The sequence below is a fragment of the Giraffa tippelskirchi genome, chromosome 3 (assembly GCF_054371585.1).
Source record: "Giraffa tippelskirchi isolate mGirTip1 chromosome 3, T2T-mGirTip1v1.2.pri, whole genome shotgun sequence".
Taxonomy (NCBI): Eukaryota; Metazoa; Chordata; class Mammalia; order Artiodactyla; family Giraffidae; genus Giraffa; species Giraffa tippelskirchi.
Window position 1 is genome coordinate 57,681,445 of NC_137277.1, and position 27,316 is coordinate 57,708,760.

The 27,316-nt window shown below is 42.1% G+C and overlaps 1 protein-coding gene across 7 annotated transcripts in view; it reads right to left on the minus strand.

Moving 5' to 3' along the window:
• The window catches only part of TOM1L1 (target of myb1 like 1 membrane trafficking protein), a 62,866-nt gene that overhangs the window by 26,529 nt on the left and 9,021 nt on the right, over positions 1-27,316 (minus strand). For 4 of the 7 annotated variants that reach the window (XR_014079966.1, XM_081581697.1, XM_081581700.1 and 1 more), the window contains exons 4-7: positions 21,186-21,335; positions 20,256-20,381; positions 19,209-19,301; positions 17,975-18,091 (exon numbers count right to left, since the gene is read on the minus strand). Coding sequence is in view for 6 of the 7 variants with exons in the window: in XM_081581697.1 (XP_081437823.1) it covers positions 17,975-18,091; positions 19,209-19,301; positions 20,256-20,381; positions 21,186-21,335 (486 nt within the window). In the remaining variant the exon portion in view is untranslated. The remainder of the gene's footprint in view (positions 1-17,974; positions 18,092-19,208; positions 19,302-20,255; positions 20,382-21,185; positions 21,336-27,316) is intronic. The other 3 variants (XM_081581698.1, XM_081581699.1, XM_081581704.1) reach the window with 3 other exon arrangements.

The window sequence follows — 27,316 nt, forward strand, 5'->3', positions numbered from 1 at the left end:
CTTTTCAAATTACCCAAATGGAGCATGCCATCTGTTGGACCGATAAACCCCAGAAAGCATGAAAACAGAGCAATTTAAATATTATGGTAGCAACACAGGGATAGACAGATCAAATCAAGAGAACAGCCTCTGGAATGACATCCTTGCTCTGAAATATAGAGTGTGATAAAGAGGTGTTTGCAATCAGTGGAGAAGGTATGAATTGTTAATAAAAGTCATTCAGCCAGCCAGCCATAGAACTGAAAAAGATAAACGGAGGTAAAATCTCTAACTCAAACCAAGGATAAAATTTAATTTTAAACCACATAAAATTGAGGGAAAACCCATTGATTTATTAAAGACATCTTTGTTGAGTGATTGCATGGTTCAGCACTGCTCTGGGAGCAGAACCTGAGCAGTAAACAAGGCGAGCCTGTGGAGCATCCACTCCAGCAGGCAAAGGTGGCTGCACAAACGTGCAGGAAAAATCAGCAGGCTGGAGGAATGACATGTGGGCACCCTGGGAAGTGGCTGACTTTACACTGGGGGCCAGGGAAGCCCCCCCGAGGTAATGTACTAAGTTAGAAGGATGAGAAACAGCTGGCCATTAGAAGACGCAGGAAGCATGCGAGTCAAGGGTGAAACAGCGCCCCAGCAAGAACGAACTCTATGTCTGAGGACCAGGCAGTCGGCCAGACGGAGGAGGGCACTGGTGCTGTGGAAGGAAAGACAGGCAGGAGGGGACGGGAAAGGTTTATGGCCAGAGGAAGGAGGCTGGGTTTTATTCCCAGTGTAGAGGGAAGCCAATGGAGGGTTTCCAGCAACATCATCTGGTTTACCTTTTAAAAAGTTACATAGAGATGCTCGGTACCATCAGTCATTAGGGAAATGCAAATCAAGAAGATACACTTCACACCTAAAGTGGCTAAAAAAAAACTGAATACAACAAGTGTTGGCCAGGAAGTGGAGAATCTGATACCCTCTGCATTGCTGGTGGAAATGATAAAGGGCACAGCCACTGTGGAAAACAGTTTAGCAGCTCCTCAAAAAGTTCAACAAAGAGTTTCTACATGACCCAGTCATGCTACTCCTAGGTATCTACTCAAAAGGGCACAGGTATTCAAACAAAGACTTACACATGGATGTTCGCAGCAGCACTAGTCACAGTAGCCAAAAGACAGAAAGAAGTCAAACGTCCATCAACTAACAAATACATAAAATATACTGAAAGTATATACATACAATAGAATGTGGGCTATAAAAGATTTTATGACATGGGTGAACTCTGAAAACATTATAGTAAGTTAAAGAATCTGCCTGAGTTCCTTTAAAGAAAATAAACAGAGGAAATGGTTGTGAATGTCAGTGCCACTAAATTGCTCATTTTCTATTTTTTGGCTATGCCACATGGCTTACAGGATCTTAGTTTCCTGACAGGGATCAAATCTGAGCCTTCACCAGTGAAAGCATGGAGTCCTCATCACTGGATCTCCAGGGAATTCCCTAAATTGCATATTTAAATTGCAAACTTTAAAATAATTAATTTTATGATATGTGATTTTACTTCAATTAAGAAAAAAAAAAAAAAGCTATACAGTTCTTGGTTTCCTACACAGCACTGTGCTCTGTCATGGAAATATCCATGACAACAAAATACCTAAAAATACTGGAAACAATATAAAAATATTTTAATGTGCATGTCTAAACTTTGAAGAAAGCATGAGAAGTCTTCAAAGGCTAAATCCAAATAGGATCCAAAGATATGGAGGCAATAAAGGCACAAGGGTCTGAAAGGCGTGTCTCTAATCAGCCCAAGAGGCAGGAGACACAGCCTGGGGCCTGCACAAGGTGCTGAGATGGATCAAAGACCCCCCACATGCAGCTGGAACATCTGAACGGCTACAACCTATATATGAAATAAATATACATATATTGATCTGTGCCCCCCTCCCCTCATTCCTAACAGAACTCCTAAATCCCCTGGAGCTTCCCAGGTGACAGGAACATCTTTTGTTCTGACAAGTAAACTCTTGATGGGCTCCTGGATGGTGGCCCGTCACCAGAAGGATCAAACATAATTAGAAGGTTGGAACTTTTAGCCCTAACCTCTATCCTCAGGGTATGGAAGGGGCACTGGAAATGAGAACTAACTGATCATGCCTACTTAATGAATCCTCTGTAAAAACCCATCAACTTCAGGATTCAGAGGGCTTCCAGGCTGGTGAACATAGACACGTGCTGGGATGGGGGTGCACTCCAACTACGCAGGGATACAAGCTTCATGTGTAGGAATGTCCTAGACCTCAATCTTTGTATCTCTTCACCTGGTTTTCCATCTGCATCATTTGTAATATCCGTTATAATAAACCAGTAAATATATGTATGTGTTTCGCTAAGTTCTATGAGCCATTCATGCAAATTATTGAACCTGAGGAGGGTGCTGTGGGAAACAGTGGTTTATAGCCTGATGGTCAGAAGTACGGGAGACTCAAACTTGCAAAGGGCATCTGAAATGTGGTGGTCCTGTGGGACCAAGCCCTTAACCTGTGGGATCGGATGCTAATTCTGGGTACTTAGGGGATCCCAGGTGGCACTAGTGGTAAAGAACCCACCTGCCAATGCAGAAGAGGTAAGAGATGCGGATTTAATCCCTGGGTCAGGAAGATCCCCTGGAGAAGGAAATGGCAAGCACTCCAGTATCCTTGCCTGGAGAATCCCCATGGAAGTAGGAGCCTGGTGGGCTACAGTCCACAGGCTCCCAAAGAGTAGGACACGACTGAAGCAACTTAGCATGCATGCTGGGTACTTAGTGTCAGACCTGAATTTAACTTTTTAAAAATATTTATTTTTATTTATATGGCTGCTCTGGGCCTTAGCTGCACTGTGGCAAGCGGGGTCTTTTTTTCCATTACAGCATGCAAACTGAGCTGTAGCATGGGGGATCGAGTCCCCCAAACAGGGACTGAGTCCCTTGCATCGGGACCACAAAGTCTTAGCCAACGGACCACCAGGGAAGTCCCAAAAATTGACTCTGATTTTAAGATACCCAGCTGGCACTGGAAAATCGGTCAGTGTGGGCAAAAAACCCACACATTTGCTGTCAGAAGTGTTAAGTTAAAAAGTTAGAAAAAGCAGCTCACTTGAAGGAACATGGCAAAGAGAGGGAGACGCTTCGGCTTTGGAGGGAGAATTCTAGCAGCCTGACTGCACTGTCATCGCTCAGGCTCTCTCAGGATCCATGAGTCACTTGAAGTCCTTTTTCTCTGGCCTGATTAGTGACACTGGAAGTTCTCCACTCGTGGAGGGAGGTGCTGGTTACTACAGAGTTCTTCTGAGCAAAGTCCCACTGGAAGGGAATCTTTCTCCTAGGGTTGTGTGAACCTCAGGTGGCTGACCCCACCTTCAGTATTGGACTGTGACTATTCTCCCTCTTCTGGTCCTCTGGTGGTCTGTCTAGGTTCTCCTGTAATCCTTGGAATTTATTTTTATTTTCATACTCTCAACTTAAAAAAAAAAAGCACAGTGTGAGAGTTGTGAGTGAAGTTTTATCTGGGGCAATGAGCGACAGCACCTCAGACAGCTCTGAGAAACTGTTTCAAAGATGCAAGGGGAAAGGACAGTATACATGCGATTTTGGTAAAGGGGCAAGAGAAAAGAAAGTGTGAGTCACTCAATTGTGTCTGACTCTCTGTGACTCCATGGACTGTAGCCCACCAGGCTCCTCTGTCCGTGGAATTCTCCCAGCAAGAGTACTGGAGTGGGGTGCCAGTCCCTTCTCAGGGGATCTTCCCGACTCAGCGACTGAACCCTGGTATCCTGCATTGCAGGCAGACTCTTTACCGAATGAGCCACCAAAGAAGCAGCTGGTAAAGGGGAAGGACATGCAATCAAGCACATACTTTTTGTAAAGTTTCTGCAGGTCTCGTGAAGCTTCTGCTAGTCATGAGAAAGAGTCAGCCACCATGATGGACTTTAGTGCTTTTCTAGATATGAGGAGATAAAAGAATTGGGCTCATAAAATTAGCTCCTGAGAATGTCTAACTATCTAAAGACCCGTCCTGCCAGTTTCCCAGGGCACAGGGTGCCTCATTTCTGCTTTCCACCCTGAACTCCTTCAGGGACTGATGAAGGTCAGCAGCTACAGCAGCACATGATTTAACCCTTGCAGAGGTGGATGGCAGGTGCCCATGGCAAGTGCCAATTTGTAGTTGACAACATCGAAAAAGCAAGAGAGTTCCAGAAAAACATCTATTTCTGCTTTATTGACTATGCCAAAGCCTTTGACTGTGTGGATCACAATAAACTGTGGAAAATTCTGAAAGAGATGGGAATACCGGACCGTCTGACCTGTCTCTTGAGAAACCTGTATGCACATCAGGAAGCAACAGTTAGAACTGGACATGGAACAACAGACTGGTTCCAAATAGGAAAAGGAGTATGTCAAGGCTGTATATTATCACCCTGCTTATTTAACTTATATGCAGAGTACATCATGAGAAACGCTGGGCTGGAAGAAACACAAGCTGGAATCAAGATTGCCAGGAGAAATATCAATAACCTCAGATATGCAGATGACACCACCCTTATGGCAGAAAGTGAAGAAGAACAAAGAGCCTCTTGAGGAAGGTGAAAGAGGAGAGTGAAAAAGTTGGCTTAAAGCTCAACATTCAGAAAACTAAGATCATGGCATCTGGTCCCATCACTTCATGGGAAATAGATGGGGAAACAGTGGAAACAGTGTCAGACTTTATTTTTGGGGGCTCCAAAATCACTGCTGATGGTGACTGCAGTCATGAAATTAAAAGACGCTTACTCCTTGGAAGGAAGGTTATGGCCAACCTAGATAGCATATTTAAAAGCAGAGACATCACTTTGCCAACAAAAGTCCGTCTAGTCAAGGCTATGGTTTTTCCAGTGGTCATGTATGGATGTGAGAGTTGGACGGTGAAGAAAGCTGAGCGCCGAAGAATTGATGCTTTTGAACTGTGGTGTTGGAGAAGACTCTTGAGAGTCCCTTGGACTGCAAGGAGATCCAATCAATCCATTCTAAAGGAGATCAATCCTGGGTGTTCATTGGAAGGTCTGATGTTGAAGCTGAAACTCCAATACTTTGGCCACCTCAAGGGAAGGGTTGACTCATTGGAAAAGACCCTAATGCTGGGTAGGATTGGGGGAGGGAGGAGAAGGGGACGACAGAGGATGAGATGGTTGGATGGCATCACCGACTCGATAGACATGGGTTTGGGTAGACTCCGGGAGTTGGTGATGGACAGAGAGGCCTGGCGTGCTGCAATTCATGGGGTCGCAAAGAGTCGGACACGACTGAGCGACTGAACTGAATATTTTGTCTGTTGTTTCAAAGAGGTTTGGAAAGAGGTGAATTATTTTAACAAGCTAAAAGAAAAAAAAAATGATTGATTAGCTAGTTTGGGAGAGAAAAAATAGTGTCTATTTCCCCACTCTCCAGCGGACTTCAGACACTTTTCATACTTCTGGACAGAAGCACTCTGCATGCCCTGCGTTGCTCTAGGGCCCTCGATTCCTCTCATCTGTCCCCTGCCCCAGCTCTGAGGAGCCCCCTCCCGCAGGCTCCTGCTGAAGCCTCCCAGGGGCTTAGTAGGGAAAGCCAGGCAGGGAGCCAGTGATATCTGGGGACGTTGACATCACTAATGGGTACCATTTACACAGTTGTGAGAAAACCTCCGAAAAAGTACAAATTAAAAATTTTACTTTGTTTCTCCACATTTTATCTTTGCCAGTTTCATTTTTAGATTCCTGAACCAAGACAGATCCCTTCCCTCTATTTCCACAAATTGCATCGTATTATTTTAGATTAACTATAGTGAGGTAGGATATTATGATACAAGAAATATATATTTGGTCTTCATCCCCAGTTCCGAAGGCAGAGCTTCTAAAACCCTTGGGATTTCCTGAGTAGTAAGTATGAGAGAAACAGCTTTTGTTATACTTAGTAAGTCCCTTTCAACCAAGCAGGAGTTTATGCTAACAAGGTGATTCTTGGCAGACAGGGGCAGCTGCCTGAGAAACCAACCCTGTGATCACAGAGCTGAAACTTGCAACACCACCCCCACAACCTCCAGGAGGGGAGAGGGGCCGGGGTTGCCTTAATCACCCATGGTCAGTGATTAAATAAATCATGCCTCAACGGAATCTCTATAAAACCCTAAACGACTGGGTTCAGAGAGCCTCTGGGTGGTGAACGCATTCAGGCACTCAGAGGATAGTGAACCCCAACTCCACAGGGACAGAGCTCCCTTGTCAAGGACCCTTCCAGACCCTTCCCTGTATGTATTCTTGGTCAACAAAAAAATGCGGCCTGCCTCACCGTAAACAAAGGATGCTGCAGCTGTGGACTTAAAAAGTAGTCACAACCTGGAAGCTGAGAGTTATGTTTTCTCTGGTGGGAATTTTTAGGACTTCAAGTCTGGGAGACAGCATCTCAAGTGACCCAGAGAGAACTGGTCCAGGGAGGCGAGGTGTGGCGGGAAGGAGTCAGGTTATACAGAAGCTTGCAGCAGGAGCAGGTAGTCTAAACATCAAAAGACTATTGTGAACTAAGGGAAACCAGGTATCTCAAAGAATTTAGCGCTTTTCTACATATGGGAAGAAGCAAGAGTCTGGGCTTACTGAAATCATTCCTTTCATTTGCATCTCCCTATCTGGAGCCAGCATGCTCTGATTTTTTTATTCACATCCTTAATTCCTTGCTCACCACAGGGAGTGAGGGCAGCTAGCACTAGCAGAGCTCTTGGATGGCAGGCATTGATCTTCGGGGCTCAGAAATTCACATCTGGAGGGCCAGAATCCCTGATGGCTGGGACGTCCTTGTTTATGATATGGCAGGAAACAGTCCATTTCACAGAGCCAGTGAGCCATCACATTAGAGCCTCCCTGACAGTGAGCCCTAAGGGAACTAGGCTAGAAGTAGGAAGCCCGCCATCTAGCAGTCGGCCTCTGCAGCCACCCCCACCCCAGAGCATGGGATGCTGGCTCCAGGTAACTGAGGAATGATTCCAGGGGCCGGACTCCTACCTCTTGCCATACAAAGAAAAGCACTACCTTTCTTAACCTGAGAAGTTTGGCTTTCTCTTTTAGTTAATCAATTACTTTATTTTTGGTTATGCTGGGTCTTCGCTCTGAGCGTGGCCTTTCTCTAGCTGTTGTGTGCGGCTTTCACTGCAGTGCGTCTCTTACTGAGGAGCATGGCTCTGTCACATAGGCTCAGCCAGCAGCTGTGGCTCGCGGGCTCCTTGCAGGCTCAGCGGTCGTGGAGCGCAGGTTCAGCTGCTCCACAGCACGTGGACTCTTTCCAGACCAGGATTGAACCCGTGTCCCCTGCATTGGCAGGTGAATTCTTAACCCCCTGACCATCAGGGAAGCCCTGGTCTTCTTTAACTAACAGTAACCTTTTGATGTTCTGGCTACCTGGTCTTTGGTACAAAAATTCTTCCATATGTCTCCTCCCGGCCTCTTCAGAATAGTACCTTAGAGCATGTGACAAGCTGGTGTCTTGGGCCTAAGCCCTCAGTTTTGTCCATCAAATAAAACAATTCTAAACTTTTAGGTTGAACGTTTTTCAGCTGACATCATCTGACTGTTCGCCTGTATCCGCTGTAATGAACTGATAATAGTAAGTAAAGTGTCTCCCTGGATGCTGTGAACCATTCTAGCAAATTACTAAACCTGACGAGGGGGTCGCAGGGGCCCCCAATTTGATTTGTAGCCAAAATGGGGCAGAAGGGTGGGTAACCTGAGGACCCATGACTTGTGATTGGCATCAGAAGTGGGGACTGCTTTGGGGGACTAAGCTCTTCACCTGTGGAGTCTGTGCTGTTTCTGGGCAGCTAGTGCCACAATTATTCAATGTGAGGGAAAAAAATTCAGACCTAGTATCCAAAGTGTTTTGAGTAGAGGAACAATTTTCTTTTATGATGCTATTTAGATTACTAGAAAAAGTTCAAATATTTGTCAAAAGAATTTAAGAACAGCACTCCCCACACCGGATCTCTACGTGCTACTACCAAAAAAGCATAAGCGAGAAAAGTCAAGTTACACGTTCAATAGGTTCCATAAACAAACTGACCTAGGGCCAGAACCATTCAACTTGAATTGGTCATGAGTGCGTTCTAATGCTGGTTTACAGCCCAGTCTCTTTAAGATTCAAGGCAACACACAGCCCTAAGCTCTGGCATCAAAACAGCAACCAACAAATCAGTATTATCCTAGAAAAATTCAACCAAACATCTTGACCCAAAGACTTGGACACAAAAAGGCATTTAGTACACTCCAGGATGGCAGCAAATAAAACTGGATTCACATATTTGAATGGGATGTTTCAGTGGACATCTTACAAAAGGATTGTTAGCCACAGATGGATGAAAACATGAGAGAAAAATCCTATCACCACATTTGAGAGCTCTGAATGGCTGGGAAGATTGTATGGAATTAGGAATATTGCTGTGTCACTTCTTAAAAAATATTATCTGCTACATACCTTTCTACTTTGATACCAAATTTTAAAATTTTTAGTTTAACATGCTCAATATAATGAGTCACAAAATTTCTATCTGTAAACATCCTCAATTGTGGATTTTTAAAAAGGGATTACTACATAGGAACTCTAACGATTAATTTTCTTTTTAATCTCTTCATCATATCACTTTAGTTGATTAGTCTGTCTGACTCTTTGCGACCCCATGGACTGCAGCATGCCAGGCCTCTCTGTCCATCACCAACTCCTGGAGCTCACTCAAATTCATGTCCATCAAGTAGGTGACCCCATCCAGCCATCTCATCCTCTGTCGTCCCCTTCTCTTCCCACCTTCAATCTTTCCCAGCATCAGGGTCTTTTCTAATGAGTCAGTTCTTCACATCAGGTGGCCAGAGTATTGGAGTTTCGGCTTCAGCATCAGTCCTTTGAATGAATATTCAGGACTGATTTCCTTTAGGATGGACTGGTTTGATCTCCCCGCAGCCCAAGTGACTCTCAAGAGTCTTCTCCAACAATGCAGTTCAAAAGCATCAATTCTCTGGTGCACAGCTTTCTTTATAGTCCAACTCTGACATCCATACATGACTACTGGGAAAACCATAGCTTTGACCAGCCGGACCTTTATCAGCAAAGTAATGTCTCTGCTTTTTAATATGCTGTCTAGGTTGGTCATAGCTTTTCTTCCAAGGAACAAGCGTCTTTTGATTTCAGGGCTGTAGTCACATCTGCAGTGATTTTGGAGCCCAAGAAAAGAAAGTCTGTCACTGTTTCCATTGTTTCCCCATCTATTTGCCATGAAGTGATGGGACCAGATGCCATGATCTTAGTTTTCTGAATGCTGAGTTTTAAGCCAACTTTTTCACTCTTCTCTTTCATTTTCAACAAGAGGCTCTTTAGTTCCTTTTTGCTTTCTGCCATAAGGGTGGTGTCATCTGGATATTTCAGGATATTTCTCCTGGCAGTCTTGATTTCAGCTGGTGCTTCATCCAGCCCAGCATTTTGCATGATATATTTTGCACATAAGTTAAATAAGCAGGGTGGCAATATACAGACTTTATGTACTCCTTTTCTGATTTGGAGCTAGTCTGTTGTTCCATGTCCAGTTCTAACTGTTGCTTCCTGACCTGCATACAGGTTTCTCAGGAGGCAGGTCAGGTGGTCTGGTATTCCCATCTCTTTAAGAATTTGCCACAGTTTATTGTGATCCACACAGTCAAAGGCTTTGGTGTAGTCAATAAAGCAGAAGTAGATGTTTTTCTGAAACTCTCTTGCTTTTTCGATGATCAAACAGATGTTGGCAATTTGATCCCTGGTTCCTCATAAATCTCCTCATACAAAGGATTTATATATACAGAAACTAAGTCCAATGATAAATGACTTTCCCATGACTAAGAACCCAAAAAATCATTACCAAAATGATGTAATATTCTTAAGTAAAATATCTTAAAAATAGTACACTTAAAGCCACTGATCCAAAATATTGATTGTTTTTCAATGTATACTACACTCTGATGTTCTACAGGATATTAAGAGATACTTAGTAAATGGCTAGTCTTTGGTCAACAAGTCTGTAAATATCAGGTTAGACAAAGACTTTGAACAGATGAAAAAAAAATACTCAACAGGGTATTCACCCTGGTGGTCCAGTAGTTAAGAATCCAGCTTGCCATCCAGGTGACTTGGGTGCAATCCCAAGTGGTAGAACTCCAATCCCACATTCCCCAGAGCAACTCAGCCATGTGCCACCACGACTGGAGCCCGCATGCCCCTGGGCCAGTGCGGCACAGCCAGAGCCCGTGAGCAACAGCTGCAGAGCCCTCGCACTGCAAGAAAGTCCCTGGCTGCACAACTAAGACCCAACCCAGCCAAATAAACAAACACGTTAGTTAATTCAAAACCACTCAACAAAATATCAGCCAAATCTAGCAACAGATAAAAAAGAATCATACACCATGATCAAATCAGATTCACCCCAGCATCCCAAGGATGGTTCAACAAATGCAAAATTAATGTGATATACCACATCAACATAAGATAAGACAAAAACCACACGATCATCTCAGTAGATGCAGAAAAATTCAACATCCATTCATGATAAAAACTCTTATCAAAGCATGTAGAGAAGGAATATATCTCAACATTACAAAAGCCATTTATAACAAATCCACAGCCAACATGATACTAAATGGTGAAAAGTGGGAAGCCTTCCCAATAAATTCTGGAACAAGACAAGGATGCTCACTCTCACCACTTTCAACACAGTATTGGAAGTCAGAGTCAAACAATTAAGACACACACAAAAAAGAAATAAAATGTATCCAAAGTGGAAGGGAAGAGGTAAATCTGTCATTATATGCAGATGACATGATACTCTATATAGAAAACCCTGAAGACTCAACACAGAAACTATTAAAACTGATAAATGAATTTAGCAAGGTAGCAGGACATATTATTAATACATGGAAATATGTTGCATTTCTTTATACTAGCAAATGAAATATTAGAAAATAAAAAACAACAACAACAAAAACATTTAAAGTCTCATCAAAACAAAAAGTAGGAATAAGCCTAACCATTAACATAAAACTGAAGATAAAGAAAACTGAAGATGATTCAAGGAAATGGAAACATACCCCATGCTCTTGGATTAGAAGAACTAATGCAGTTAAAATGGCCATAATACTCAATGCAATTCACAGATTTAACACTATCCCTATCAAATCACCCATGACTTTTCACAAAATTAGAACAAATAATCCTAAAATTTATATGGAACCACAAAAGACACAGAATTGCAAAGCAATCCTGAGGAAAAAGAACAAAGCTGGAGGCATACCCTGGGCAGACTTCAAACAATACTACAGAGCTACAGTAATCAAAACAGTGTGGCACTGGCACATAAAACAGACTTCTAGATCAATGGAACAGAATAGAGTCCAGCAATAAACCCACGGTCATACCTACAGCTATGCAGGTCACACTACACCCACGGTTAGGTAATCTTTGACAAAGGAGGTAAGAATAGACAGTCTCTTCGGCCAGTGGTGCTGGAAAAGTTGGACAGCCACATGTAAATCAATGAAGTTAGAACACACCCTTATACCATAAACAGAAATAAGTTCAAAATGTCTTAAAAACTTAAACATAAGACATGACACCATAAAACTCCTAGAAGAGAATATAAGCAAAACATTCTCTGATGTAAATTGTAGCAGTGTTTTCTTAGGTCAGTCTCCCGAGGCAATAGAAATAAATGCAAAAATAAATACATGGTGTCTAATCAAACTTATTAGCTTTTGCACAGACAAGGAAACCACAGTTCAGTTCAGTCGCTCAGTTGTGTCTGACTCTTTGTGACCCCATGGACTAGAGTATATCAGGTTTCCCTGTCCATCACCAACTCCCAGAGCCTGCACAAACTTATGTTCATCGAGTCAGTAATGCCATCCATCCATCTCATCCTCTGTCGTCCCCTACCACAAACAATACAAAAAGAAAACCTACAGACTGGGAGAAAATATTTGCAAATGATGCGATCCACAAGGGCTTAATTTCAAAAACATATAATAATATATTGAGTTCATACAATTCAATAACAACAACAACAACAAAATGAACATCTTAATCAAAAGACACACACCTGGCCAAGAGGCACATGAATAGATGTTCAACATCACTAGGTATTTGAGAAATGCAAAGCAAAACGACGATGAAGTATCCTCTCACACTGGTCAGAATGGCCATCACCAAAAGTCTACAAATAACAAATGCTGAAGAGGGTGTGAAGAGAATGTAAATTTGATGGGAATGTAAACTGGCACAGCCACTATGGAAAACAATACGGACGTTCCTTAAGAAACTAAAAAGAGAGTAACCATATGAGCCAGCAATCCCTCTCCTGGGCACATATATAGAGAAGATGATAGCTCTAATTCAAAAAGAAATGCACATACCAATATTCACAGCAGCACTATTTATAACACCCAAGACATGGATGCAACCTAAGTGTCCATCAGCAGATGAATGGATAACGAAGATGCTCCCAAGCTCTGGTTTTAAGCCCTCTACACTCCGGAGGGACACCACCAACTCACACTGACTGACAGTGGGTGGGGGTGGCAGGGGCTCCATGAAGGGTCTGTCTGACTCTCCTGTGCCCTCTGCAGGCAGGCTTGCAGAGATATAGCTTGAGAAATGACCTGTTCTTTCTTTACCCATGGGCCACAGCATGGTGACCCCTGGATTAGAACAAACAACCCAGGACACTCGAGACTGCCCCCAATGAGTACCAGCACAGAACACAGAAGGAAATGAGAGATGCTCTGTGACCACAGACCGTGGAAGCCAGAAGAAGATGGAATTAGGGACAGCTAACCAACAACCAAAGTATGACCACCCCTATCCGTGCCTCTCTCCCCACAGGAGACCAGACAGGGAAGCAGGAATATCTGTGTCCCAAGTGGGAGCAATGCTTGCACAATGGACACTGTTTGCGGTTGCTGGTAGCGTCCAGAAAAAATAGGAAGTATATATTGAACAGCAAGGAGATCAAACCAGCCAATCTTAAGGGAAATCAACCTTGAATACTCGTTGGAAGGACTGATGCTGAAGTTGAAACTCCGGTATTTTGGTCATCTGATGCAAACAGCCGACTCACTAGCAAAGTGTCTGATGCTGGGAAAGACTGAGGGCAGAAGGAGAAGAGGGCATCAGAGGATGAGATGGGTGGATGGCATCACCGATGCAATGGACATGAATGTGGGCAAACTTCGGGAGATGGTGAGGGACAGAGAGGCCTGACGTGCTGCAGTCCATGGGGTCACAAAGAGTCGGACATGACTGGGTGACTGAACAACAATATATAACTCAGAAAACTACCTACCAATACATCCCACCCAGAATCACCCCATGGTAATGATGCCGTTGTTGTTGTTTAGTCATTAAGTCATGTCTGACTCTTTGTGACCTCATGGACTGTAGCCCACCAGGATCCCCTGTCCATGGGATTTCCCAGCCAAGAATACTGGAGTGGGTTGCCATTTCCTTCTACAGGGGATCTTCCTGATGCAGGGATCAAACCCAAGTCTCCAGCACTGGCAGACGGATCCTTTACCATTGAGCCACCAGGAAAGCCCTATGTCAACGTTGCTGCTGCTGCTAAGCCGCTTCAGTCATGTCCAACTCTGTGCAACACCACAGATGGCAGCCCACCAGGCTCCCCCATCCCTGGGATTCTCCAGGCAAGAACACTGGAGTGGGTTGCCAGTTCCTTCTCCAATGCATGAAAGTGAAGTCGCTCAGTCATGTCCGACTGTTCGAGACCCCATGGACTGTAGCCTACCAGGCTCCTTCGTCCATGGGATTTTCCAGGCAAGAGTACTGGAGTGGGTCGCCATTGCCTTCTCCCATGTCATTGCTACATAGTCTGAAAACTGCAGCAAACACAGAAATACTTAGAAACAGTACTAAGCACAAGATGCAGCCATGGTGTCTTCCTGTCAGCACAAGCAAGCTGGGTCAGAGAATGTAGATCAGCTGGCAGAGGTCTCACACAGCTAACAAGCTAACGGACTTCCCTGGGGACACAGGCCTGATCACTGGTCCACATGCTGCGGGGCAACTAAGCCCACGGCCACAACCAGTGAGACACACGCCTAGAACCCGTGTTACACAATGGGAGAAGCCACTGCAATGAGAAGCTTGTGTGCAGCAGTGAGGATCCAATACAGCCAAAAATGAATTAATCACTTTAAAAAAATGAGCTTCCTATCACCAATCTGTCCAGATATTTGAGGAACAAAATGAAAGAAGTGATGAACAAGAGGACTTGCACCCAAGGAAAGAGAATCCACAGAGCAAATGGAAAAGCACCTTTACAAATAATTATCCTTAAAAGATAAAAGGGGAAAGCTCATCCATGAAAGAACTACTATAATGAAATAAATATCTAAAATAAAAAATTGTTGAAATAACAAATGGAGCTGGGAAAACTGGACAGCCATATGTCAAAAATGAAATAAGATCATTCCTTAACTCCATATACAAACAAGCTCAAAATGAATTAAACATCTAAATGTTGGACTGGACACTTCACAACTCTTAGAGGAAAACATAGGCTGAATACTCTCTTGACATATATCACAACAACATCTTTTAAAATACATCTCCTAGAATAATGGAAATAAAAGCAAAAATAAACAAACGGGACCTATTTAGGCTCAAAAGGTTTTGTACAGCAAAGGAAACAATAAACAAAACAAAAAGACAACCTACAGATTGGGAGAAAGTATTTGCAAATGATGTGACTGATAAGGGATTAGTCTTCAAAATTTACAAACAGCTGTTGACACTTACAGCATCAAAACAAACAACCCACTCAAAAAAAAATGGGCAGAAGATCTGAATAGACATCTCTCTAAAGAGTACATACAGATGGCCAACAGACACATGAAAAGATATTAAAAACCGCTAGTTATTAGAGGAATGCAAATCAAAACTACAATCAGATATCACCTCACATCAACAGAATGGCTATCATCAAAAAATCGATAAACAACAAATGCTGGAGAGGGTGTGGAGAGAAAGGGAACCCTCCTGCACTGGAAAAAAAAATTTATGACCAACCTAGACAGCATACTAAAAAGCAGAGACATTACTTTGCCGACAAAGGTCTGTCTAGTCAAAGCTATGGTTTTTCCAGTAGTCATGTATGGATGTGAGAGTTGGACCATAAAGAAAGCTGAGCGCCGAAGAATTGATGCTTTTGAACTGTGGTGCTGGAGAAGACTCTTGAGAGTCCCTTGGACTGCAAGGAGATCCAACCAGTCCATCCTAAAGGAAACCAGTTCTGAATATTTATTGGAAGGACTGATGCTGAAGCTGAAGCTCCAATACTTTGGCCACCTGATGTGAAGAGCTGAGTCATTTGAAAAGGCCCTGATGCTGGGAAAGATTGAAGGTGGGAGGAGAAGGGGACGACAGAGGATGAGATGGCTGGATGGCATCACCAACTCGATGGACATGAGTTTGGGTTAACTCCGGGAAATGGTGAAGGACAGGGAGGCCTGGTGTGTTGCAGTCCATGGGGTCGCAAAGAGTTGGACACGACTGAGCGACTGAACAGCAACAACAACAACACAGCCACTATGGAGAACAGTATGGAGGTTCCTTAAAATACTAAAAATGGAGCTACTGTTTGACCCTGCAATCCAGCTCCTGGGCATATACCCAGAGAAAAACTCGGCTCAAAAAGAGACCTGCGCCCAACGTTCAGTGCAGCACTGTTTACAACAGCCAAGATACGGAAACGACCTAAACGTCCACTGACAGACAAATGGATAGAGAAGATGTGGCGCACGCAATGGAATATGAATAGCCATTAAAAAGAATGAAATAAGGCCAACTGCAGCAACATGGATGGACCTAGAGAGTGCCGTACTGACTGAAGTCAGTCAGAGAAGGAGAAATATCATATGACATCCATTATATGTGGAATCTAAAAAGAAATGATACAAATGAACCTACTTACAAAACAGAAAGAGGCTCACAAACATAGAAAATGAACTCATGGTGGCCAGGGGGAAGGCTAAGATAAGTCCTTTGGGAAGGTCATGTATACTCTGCTATATTTAGAATGGATAACCGAAAAAGACATACTGTATAACACAGGGAACTCTGCTCAATGTTATGTGCCAGGCTGGATGGGAGGGGCATTTGGGGGAGAATGAATACATACATATGTACGGCTGAGTCCCTTCACTGTTCACCTGAAGTTATCACAACATTGTTAACCGGCTATACCCCAATACAAAATGATTTTGGTGCTAAAAACATAAATAAAAATAAAATTTAAAAAACTGTTGAAATAAAACTTTCATTAGCAGGGCTGAACAGACAAACTGATATTCAAGTTTAAGAGAAATAATACGTGAACTGGAGAAGCTTTGCTAGACCTACAGCTCAAAAGAAGAAAGAATCAAAATGTATAAGAAAGATGAGATAAGAAAAATATAACTAAAAGTTTCATCATCTAAACAATGTTCCATACAAAGAGAATAGAAAGAATACTAGAAAAGAAATGTCTGAAGTAAGAGCTGAGAATTCCCCAGAACTAAAACATAAGTTGACAGTGCAAAAGTCCTATCAAGTGCTAAGCAGGTTAAAGTTAAGAGAAATACACATATGCACATACATGCACACACACCCCTGTACACAGTGTAGAGAAATTTCAGAAGCATTAGAGAGAAGTCACAAATACAACCAGAGAAACAGATTATAAAACAAAGGTGCAAAAATCCATAATACCATACTTCTCAATAGCACCACTGGGTACAAGAATAATGAAGCAAGCAATATCTTTGAAGTACTTAAGGAAAGTAATTCTGTATCTAGACTTCTGTATTAACCCCTTTTTTCTGTCAAAGGATAGTAACTATTCTTAGAGAAAACTGCAAGACCTTAACACAGCAGCCAAAAGACATCTTTGGACATGTAAACCCTCAAGGTTTACTACTAGTAACGATTTAAGGAAATAGCAGTTAAATATAAGTGGTAATGTTGAAAAAGAGCATTTTTACCATTTACTGTTTCCCAAGCAAGCAATAATTAAGAAAAATTTCACTTACTAACAATCAAAGGACTTAAAGGAAAGATAACAACAACATGAGACTTGCAGAGTGGGAATCGGAGAAAAGCAAAAATATGACAAGTTTCTTAACTTTTTTGGGAAGAAAAAGATTTAGAAAGTGATATTTTTTCCCTCTGCTTCTAAAATTATGTTAGAAGTGTGTGTTAAAATTTAAAATAGATAATTAGAACAAACCTATTAGAGGGAAAAACTGCTCTGGATGTAGAGACACAGAAAAGGAGGGCCCCCACCGTAGTCAGAATGAACTGCTGGTGGTCCTTCATATGCTCACGCAGGTCCAAATGTACCATCCACTTGCTCGGCCCCAGCCTCAGCAATGCCTCTCTTTGAACCTTTCCAGAAACCCTCACCTTTCTCCGTGCCCCACTCCAGAACCTACAGTATGATAAATGCATTTCTATAGAGCATCAATACTATAACACTTGATTTTACAAAACCATCTTGCTTACTAGTTCCAAGTCCCTTAAGGACTAGGGACAGCCTCCTCATTTCTATATCCTTTACCACATTGTAGTTACTCTTTATGTTTGTTGAATAGATAGATACAGAAGTAATTACACACTTAAAACAATTAAAGACTAACAGAAATTGTATATGGCAAGGCTATCAATGATTAATGATGTTAAATTATTTATTGCAAGAGGTTAAGTACAACATCTAACTCACTACTGCATTTCTGATAAAAGTCATCCGTGCATCTTCCTGTTAAGTTTAAAAAATCAAGGAAAGATGTGGGAGGAAGGACTAGTCAATGTGAGGGTGTCTTCCATCTCACAGGCTCTAAGGTTAGAGAATAAGAGACACTGTAACCGATTGTCCCTGAAATCATACTATACCTGCAGAAGCTCCATATCTTCACGGTTCTCAGACCCAGGGATATTCTCCATCAGAATGGCAGACATTACGTTCACGTTCATCCTCACCATATCCAATTCACTGTGTAGTTTTCCAATCTGTAGAGGGCAACACAACAACCAGTAAGTGAGACACAGAGAACAACTATGCTTCCTGCTCGCAGAGAACACTTTTGTAAAATTCAGTACTTTCAAATTTATATAAATGTACATATAATTATTTTACAAGTGTATACTCTGTCACCTTTTAAAAGGTCTTGAGAGATCTTGTACTACATTTAAAACCATGCTCTAGGAAAGTTGATGAAGGGAAAAAGTCAGATTAGAACCAAGATGAAGAAAAGCAAAGATGACCATATCAGGAACCTGGACAAAAAGGCAAATGTTGAGTCTGGATTTCCTGGAAACCAATGGGGGAGGAAAAAAATGAATGTTTTATAGTCCCATGGTATTAAAGAAGGAAGAATCAAGAGAGAAACAGTTTGTTTTTTTTTTTCTTCCTGGATTAAATTCCAAGAGGAATTAATCATATAGACTACTCTATAATACCAAATAATAATAATACAAGGTCTTTTTTTTTAAGCTTTGGCCCCACTGGGGCTTTCTTGTGATGTGCAGGCTCAGCTGCCCTGTGACAGGTGTGGTCTCAGTCCTACAAGCAGGGTGGGACCTGCGTCCCCTGCCTTGGAAGGCAAATTCTTAACCATTGGACCACCAGGAAGTCCCTACAAAGTCTTAAATGATAGTTCCCTTATAGCAGGACAGAAATGAGCTTCATTTAATAATTGCTTGTCTAAACCTTTGATAAACAGATAATAGACAAAGCAGTAAATGTAACTCGATTGGCACAATTAATAACAGTAATAAGAGTACCATGCACTGAGCTGTCTGAAATGGCATATGGGCAGTCTTATCAGGGGCAACAGGGATCAGCTGCTTATATAAACTCCATGCACAGCCAAGCCTCCACAAAGCCACATAAGCCACTAGACAAGCACAAGTGTTAAAGCTCAGGCTTTCTGAATCAGGCAGAATTCATGGGATTAATTCCACTTAGAACTGAACCACCATACACAGACACTTCAGTCTCCTTCTCTGTAAAATGAGGCTAGGAACCTCCACCTTATGATAACATTGCTAAGAATAAACAAACTATATATAAAGTGCTTAGAACTTAGAAAAAGTCATCAATAAACACAATCATTGCTATTGTTACCTGTTCTGGGACCAATGTAATAGTGGAGATCTTGGGAACTACAGAAGGAAGAGCTGGTGCAGAAGGAACAGATGGTGGTGGATTCAGTGACATCTATGAAACATGGAAATATTATTATTTGAATTAACTTGGCCACTGCAAGCCCGTCTTTCCATTCAGATGACTCATTCACTAGGGAGAGTTAGCCCTCAGGACAAAGCCTTCACAAAGGTCAGACTTTGGTATACACATGAATTGCTTTTTCTACCAAGGCAGGACTCACCAATCTACAGAACGGAAGAACTACTGTTTTTACATTATGGAAATTACAGAAAGCCAAGAGTTAACTTATAATCAGTCTCTCAAAGTGTTATAAGTTCAAAACCTGGAAAGTTATTTACAGACTTGACAATGAATACATGTGAACATCAAGAGACTCTTCTATGGGCACAGTATTAATATACAAATTTATTACATGACTGCTAACAGAGACCCTTGTTGGTCTAGCACCAATCTTTTCTTTTGAAAACTGCCCCTACTCTGCTCTACCTAAATGATTTCTATATGGAGCCATCACATTCTTCCAAGACCTCAGTTAACTTGTGCAGAAATGGAAAACTGACCCATGTTGGTTCAATGAGTCCTTCCTCTGCAATTTTGAGCTTTGAAACTGAAAAAGCTAAGGCTGTAACATGAACATGTGAGAGCTATGTTGTCTACCGTTAGCGCCACCCGGGAGCCCTGTGCAGAGTCAGACTGAAGTGACCTAGCAGGCACATGCATGGCAGGCCCAGCGTGTTGTCTACCACATGGAGAAAACTGGTCTGCAATGAGAGAATGAGCTGCTTGTCAAAGGGGAGTAGACAAGTAACAAGGCATTTGAATCTTGGTTCTCTGTTATTCCAAAGATCCAGCTAACACCAGCCTTCTTGTGGCCTGGTTATTCTATGAAGTCACAGATTTATCTTTTGGCTTAAGCTAGGGGAAGCTAGAATCATTCCTTTCAATGAAAAAAGACCCAAGCCCTTCACTGTCTTTCTCTACATAGGTCAAAAAAGGGCCTCCTACCTCTTGTCTGGCTGTTTCAGCCTCTGCATCTGATGAAGGAAAGTGAACCCCTTTCTTAAGGAGGTCCAGGTACACGTCTTTCACTTCACTGACATCCACACCTCCTGGGAAACCCTGCGACCATGTCTGAATTCAAGAGATGGAAAGTTTCGGAGATAAAAGACCAGTAAAACAAAACACAATTCTGAAAGTGACGACCAAAAAATGAGAGACTGACAATCATGAAGCTCCCTCAGAAAGAGAAAGCTACTTTTGAATGCCATACACAAAGTGGACATTTTTTGCAGTTGTTTTCTTTTGGGGGGGTTGGGGGGGCAGTTACTTGTTTCTGGCTGTGCCATGCAGCACGTGGGATCCTAGCTCCCCAACCAGGGACTGAACCCACGCCCTCGGCAGTGCAGGAGCTGGAAGCACCTTATCTCAACCACTGGACCACCAGGAAAGTCCAAAATGTACATTTTTAGAGATTAGAATAATGTAAAATATTTTTAATCATCAGACTGCCATGCCTCAACAATTCAATGAAACTCTAGAATAGATACTATTGATTGTTTTTTGCTATACTAAATCTAGAATTAACAGACTCTAAAACAGCATCAGTAGATCTTTTGCCAAATAACTCTGCAGACAGTGAGTTATCGACCCCAGAACATAGTTTCCACATCTGCAAAATAAATGTATACATCACCATCTCTTCTATCTGACATAGATAAAACAGAAACTGAGAGACAAGTATGGAAAAGACTATAAATTCTTCAGAAAAAGGCCAGTGTCCAATGCCAAGACATTATTACATGGAAAACAGAATAATAAAAACACTTTGAGGCTCAATCCCAGGCTTATAAGGGATCACTGAACCAACTGGGAGTTAGGAAATTAAGCTTCTAATCTCAGACATTCACCATTCCATAAGGTATATAACAGACTTACCTTAATGAAATTCAAAATTCTATTCTGAATGTCTATTGGCAAGGTGTATCTGGGATTCAGCAGCTTAACTAGACTATCTTTAACAAATTCCTTCTTCACAATCAGAGACTGGAAACTTGGACCACAGTTCTGCATGCACATGTCAATAAGCTAAAGAGAAAAATCAAACATTTTATCTCTTTGGCAAAACCACCTCCAAAATATAAGATAAAAATTGCTAAGTAATGATTTCCACCAGCACTCTAATTAATAAACAAAATTTGGTTATCTACTAAAATATACGGCAAAATGTTCGGTTCTGGGAATGTGAGGAAATTTAAGGCATAATGTAATTGCTCAGCAGACAGACGGTCTTGCTGGGGAGCCAGGACACAATTTAAGAGAAATGATGACAATGTGAGGTGGTAATGTTAAGGGCCAGTGGGAGAGGCAAGCAAAGCATGCTGGCTCCAGACAAGGCGACATCTGTCCTAGTGTTTCCAGGAAAGTCCTGGTGAATTCCTATTGCCCCAGCTTTATTAATGACATCATCTCCTTTCACTTCCAAAAACATCCTTGCCTGGATGAAAACTTACACGGTTACTCCAGCTACAGATCTTTACAGGCAGATGTGGCCATTTAGGGCCAGGTGTTTAAGACTTTTGGAAAAAGGTGGTCCTAAGCTGGCCTTTGAAAAATGGTCAAGAGAAGGATAAATGCATATAAAGCAATAGTCTAGACAGGTAAATTGTAAAAAATATATGTACAGGTGACGAAGTGTACAAGCTGTGAGAAGGAAAACAAGTTTTCTGGTTTGTAGAGGCTTCTTTATATTGGCAAATTGGAGACACTGGGGAATTGGATGGATAAAGTCTGGATAAAGTCTTTCATCCAGACTATGGAGAAAGTTGTGCGGCAATGTAAAGAATCTAGACATTATTGAGAAGGCACAAAGAAGCCACTGGAGGCTTCTTATTAGTTTGTCACCATCACACCTCCATACTGAACTTGAGAGAAGGTTAGTGCAGCACCCTACAAAAGCAACTGGAGGGCAAAGACCCTGAAACGATGGGGAGATCCAGCAAGGACCCCCTAGTAGAGCCTGATGCAGACAGGCCTAAACTAGGATGATGTGGGTATAAGAAGGGGAAGACATGAGAATTATGAAGGAAGGACTTCCAACAACTAGGTATTTGTTGACAGGGAAAGGCTGAAAGTTAAATGACTGTTACTCTGCATGAGATTGATAGCACTTGGATGGAAATCTGGAAGTGGACAGGATTGTATGACTGGCCTAAGGTCAAAATGATGGGTTGAAATTTACATATTTTGAGTTTTTAAGTGCTGCAGACTGAATGTCTGTGTCCCTCCCAAATTTCTATGGTGTACCTCCTAATCCCTAACGTGATGGTGTTTGGAGGAAATTAGGTCATGAGACTGGAGTCTTCATGAATGAGATTGTTGCTGCTGTTTAGTAGCTTAGTTGTGTCCAACTCTCTGTGACGCCATGGACTGCAGCAAACTGGGCTTCCCTGTCCTTTACAATCTCCCGGAGCTTGCTCAAACTCATGTTCATCAAGTGGGTGATGCCATCCAACCACCTCATCCTTTGTTGTCCCCTTCTCCTCCTGCCTTTCTTAGAAATGAGGGATAAGAGAGATGATCTCTCCTTGGCCACACAAGGATACAACGAGAAGAGAGCCATTGACAAGCCAGAGGGCGGGCTCTCACCAGACACTGGACCTGCCAGCACCCTGATCTTGGACTTCAGAGCCTCAAGGACTGCGAGAAATAGAAAAGTCTACTGCTTGAGCCACCCAATCAATGGTATCTTGTTAAAGCAGCTCAAGATGACTAAGACAAAAAGACAGAAACATTCAAGTAGAGATTACTTGCTGAGAGCTGTACATGCACAGATACAGTTCAGGAGAGACTTAGGCCCAAAGGGAGTACCTGGGGCTGCCTAGGATGAGCAGAGAGGAGGAGGGACAGTGGGATTCAACTGGGAGGCCAGAAGGAGGATCAAGAAAGGCAATCAAAGAGCAACCAATGGAAACTGAGGCATAAAATAAACAGAACATAAGGCTCATAAAGTCAAAAGTGGGCAGGATTTTCAGGACGATGGAGTATCGAACAGTTAGGAATATGGAGTGAGAAAAACTCAAGTTAGGTTTGTTGATTAGTGGAGTCATCAGTCATCTTGAAAAAAAGATTTTCAATACAGCAACATGAACAGAAGACAGGGTAAGAAAGAATGAGCTGGTACTGAAGGACTCCATGCAGAAAGCAGATTTCTGAAAGTGATCTAAAAACACAATGAAATCTCTAGTGTCTATGCTTCCACCTTCTCAGAGGTCACAAAGACCGTAATATGACCAGGATAGGTATAGTCTCTGAGAAAAAGAGTCCTGAAAATTGATTTTACACCATGCTCTGTACTGTGTCACTTTAATGGCAATACAAAAAGAAGAAGGTATGAAAGTTATAGTTTTAATGGCACTGCTGCTAAAAAGGTAACCATAAAATATGGAAGCTGAGCATATGCAGCATGTGAAACATAGGGAGAACCTTCAACCAAAGGAAAATAAAATCAGAATCCAAAACATATTAAGATGAATCTATTTTAATACAAGTTGTTTAGAGAAAGACAAGTTGAATAACAAATGACTTTTTGCTTGATACACTATTATGATGAGTTTTTATCAGGTGAAATTCTGAGAGGAAAAGTACCTCTAGTTCAATGGGGATTTATAGAAAAACTTCATGTAACCAATTAAGAGGTCTTAGGCAAAATACTTTGCCTCCAAGTCTCATCTTCCATAATAGTAAGAGAAATGCTAAATATTCCACAAACCACTTTTTATTGTTGGCGCATCAAGATTGTATGTTAATGAGTAACATTTCCAGGAGGTTACCTATAAAAATAAAACAGTCAATATGAAATGCTGAGAATGTTAACATCTGGAGATCATAAACCATGCCCTTTGTGTTTTCCCATTGGAATCTAGAGTGTCAGGACCAATTACTTCTTTGCTATCACCTTTTCCTTCATGTCACAGTACCTCTCACACCCCAGCCCACTTAGCTAAGCAACAAAACTTACAGTGGTGAACTGGAAAAATCAAATACCTTGTTTCTACAGATTTTGGAACTGGGCTTTGTTGCAATTTATGTGTTCATATAACCTACGAACATGGAGCTTCCCAGGTGGCACAGTGGTAAAGAATTCACCTGCCAGTGCAAGAGATGCAGGAGACGCAAGAGATGTGGGTTCGATTCCTGGGTTGGGAAGATTCCCCTAGAGGAGGAAATGGCAACCCAGTCCAGTATTCTTGCCTGGAAAACTCCATGGAGAGAGGAGCCTGGTGGGCTACAGTCCATGGGGCTGCAAAGAGCTGGACACAACTGAGCGACTGAGCACATATAACCTATGAACCAAGAAACCATAATCTGAGGTGGAGGAGAGAACCCAGGAGGAGGCAAGCAACTTAGAGACTGCGATGCTGATCTGAGGCTTCACAGTTGTCCCTTTGCACTTGGTTGGGCAAATCACTTATCCTGACTTAAGCCTCAGGATTATCAACTGCAAAATGAGCCTACCTTCCTCCAGAGACTTGCTGTAAGGCTTAAGTGAAAAATGATGTATATGAAGAGCCTGACACATAGCAGGACCTTAATAAATGGTAAGTACTGTGACTGTCTGCTCACACAGATAATTTCCCATCAAGAAAGAAAATATTGATAAGCCAAGATAAGTATTCCTTTCAAAAATGTTAGAAAAAAAGAGCTCCATGGTAGTTTTATTTCTCATGGTAAATTTCTAAACTAAGTATGGTAACCCAGGCTTTGGGGTCATCCAGAGCTAAAAACCATACTAAGGTAAGGCCACTTTAGGGGATGAGCTTACTTTGTAAGTTTCTAGAGGAATAAAGACATTTTACACTAATTCTAAAGTCCCCATAACTCACCACCTAAGGGGTGCTTCAACTAATTAACTGATTCCCAGGAACCTATTCAACCACTTTTCTCTTTGCAATAACAGTATCTTGCTGTGACTTATCATAACTGACTCATTCAAGTAAAGACTAGACTCTGGCTAGGAGTTATCAGTTCAGTTCAACCTAAATGTCCATCGACAGATGAATGGATAAAGAAGTTGTGGTATATATACACAATGGAATATTACTCAGCCATAAAAAGGAACATATTTGAGTCTGCTCTAATGAGGTGGATGAACCTAAAACCTATTATACAGACTGAAGTGAGTCAGAAAGAAAGATAAATACTGTATTCTAACACATATATATGGAATCTAGAAAAATGGTACTGAAGAATTTATTTATAAGCAGCAATGGAGAAACAGACATAGAGAATAGACTTATGGACATGCGGAGAGGAGAGGGTGAGATGTATGGAAAGAGTCACATGGAAACTTATATTACCATATGTAAAATAGATAGCCAATGGGAATTTGCTGTATGACTCGGGAAACTCAAACAGGGGCTCTGTATCAACCTAGAGGGGTGGGGTAAGGAGGGAAATGGGAGGGAGTTTCAAAAGGGAGGGGATATATGTACATACACACAAAGAGTTAGCAGTTCAGTTCAGTCCAGTTGCTCAGTTGTGTCTGACTCTTTGCAACCCCATGGACTGCAGCACACCAGGCTTCCCTGTCCATCACTATCTCCCGGAGTTTACCCAAACTCATGACCATCGTGTCAGTGATGCCATCCAACCATCTCATTCTCTGTCATCCTCTTCTCCTCCTGCCTTCAACCTTTCTCAGTATCAGGGTCTTTTCAAATGAGTCAGTTCTTCGCATCAGGGGGCCAAAGTATTGGAGTTTCAGCTTCAGCATCAGTCCGTCCAGTGAATATTCAGGACTGGTTTCCTTGAGGAGTGACTGCCGGATCTCTTGCAGTCCAAGGGCCTCTCAAGAGTCTTCTCCAACACCACAGTTCAAAAGCATTAATTCTTTGGGACTCAGCTTTCTTTATAGTCCAACTCTCACATCCATACATGACCACTGGAAAAACCATAGCCTTGACTAGATGGACCTTTGTTGGTAAAGTAATGTCTCTGCTTTTTTGCTGTCTAGGTTGGTCATAGCTTTTCTTCCAAGGAGCAAATGTCTTTTAATTTAATGGGTGCAGTCACCAGCTGCAGTGATTTTGGAGCCCAAGAAAATAAAGTCTGTCACTGTTTCCACTGTTTCCCCATCTATTTGCCATGAAGTGATGGAACTGGATGCCATGAGCTTCATTTTTTGAATGTGGAGTTTTAAGCCAGCTTTTTCACTCTCGTCTTTCACTTTCATGAAGAGGCTTTTTAGTTCCTCTTCGCTTTCTGCTATAAGAGTGGTGTCATCTGCGTATCTAAGGTTATTGATATTTCTCCCAGCAATCTTGATTCCAGCTTGTGCTTCATCCAGCCCAGCATTTTGCATGATGTACTCTGCATATAAGTTAAATAAGCAGGGTGACAATATATAGCCTTGACGTACTCCTTTCCTTATTTGGAATCAGTCTGTTGTTCCGTGTCCAGTTCTAACTATTGCTTTTTGACCTGTATACAGATTTCTCAGGAGGCAGGTAAGGTGGTCTGGTATTGCCATCTCTTGACAGGAAGAGTTACAAAGCCTGGTAACTAAGTGGTTTTTAAAATAAGACAAAACAACAGGCTTCTTGACAAAACCGCACTGCCAACTGATAGTAGGAAATCACAGTCTAGTCAGACCCCAGCAAAGACCTAATCAAGGCTAACAAGTCCATGGAGAACCTAAATGACAGATAATACAAAGGACATTTATAATTGACTTTGACAGGCTCTCATCACTTCACCGTGATAAAATGGAAATGTAATATATGAGGATCCATTATGAAAGAGTTTATTGGGAAACAAATAATTGCCTTTGACAGACACTGGATATTTCTTTCTGTGACTAGTTTCTCTCATAATTAAGTCTGGCTTAAGTTAATATTAAAGTCTGTTCTGAAGCATTAAACACACCACTCCAGTGCAGTGAGTAGTCTGAGGTGAGGTGCCTGGGCCATTAATAAAGAACTCAGGGAAATCTGCATGAAGCTAGCAAGAATCAAAGGTCAAGTCGAAGAAATCCAAGAAGCAGGAACCTTAATGAATGCTGCCCCTAA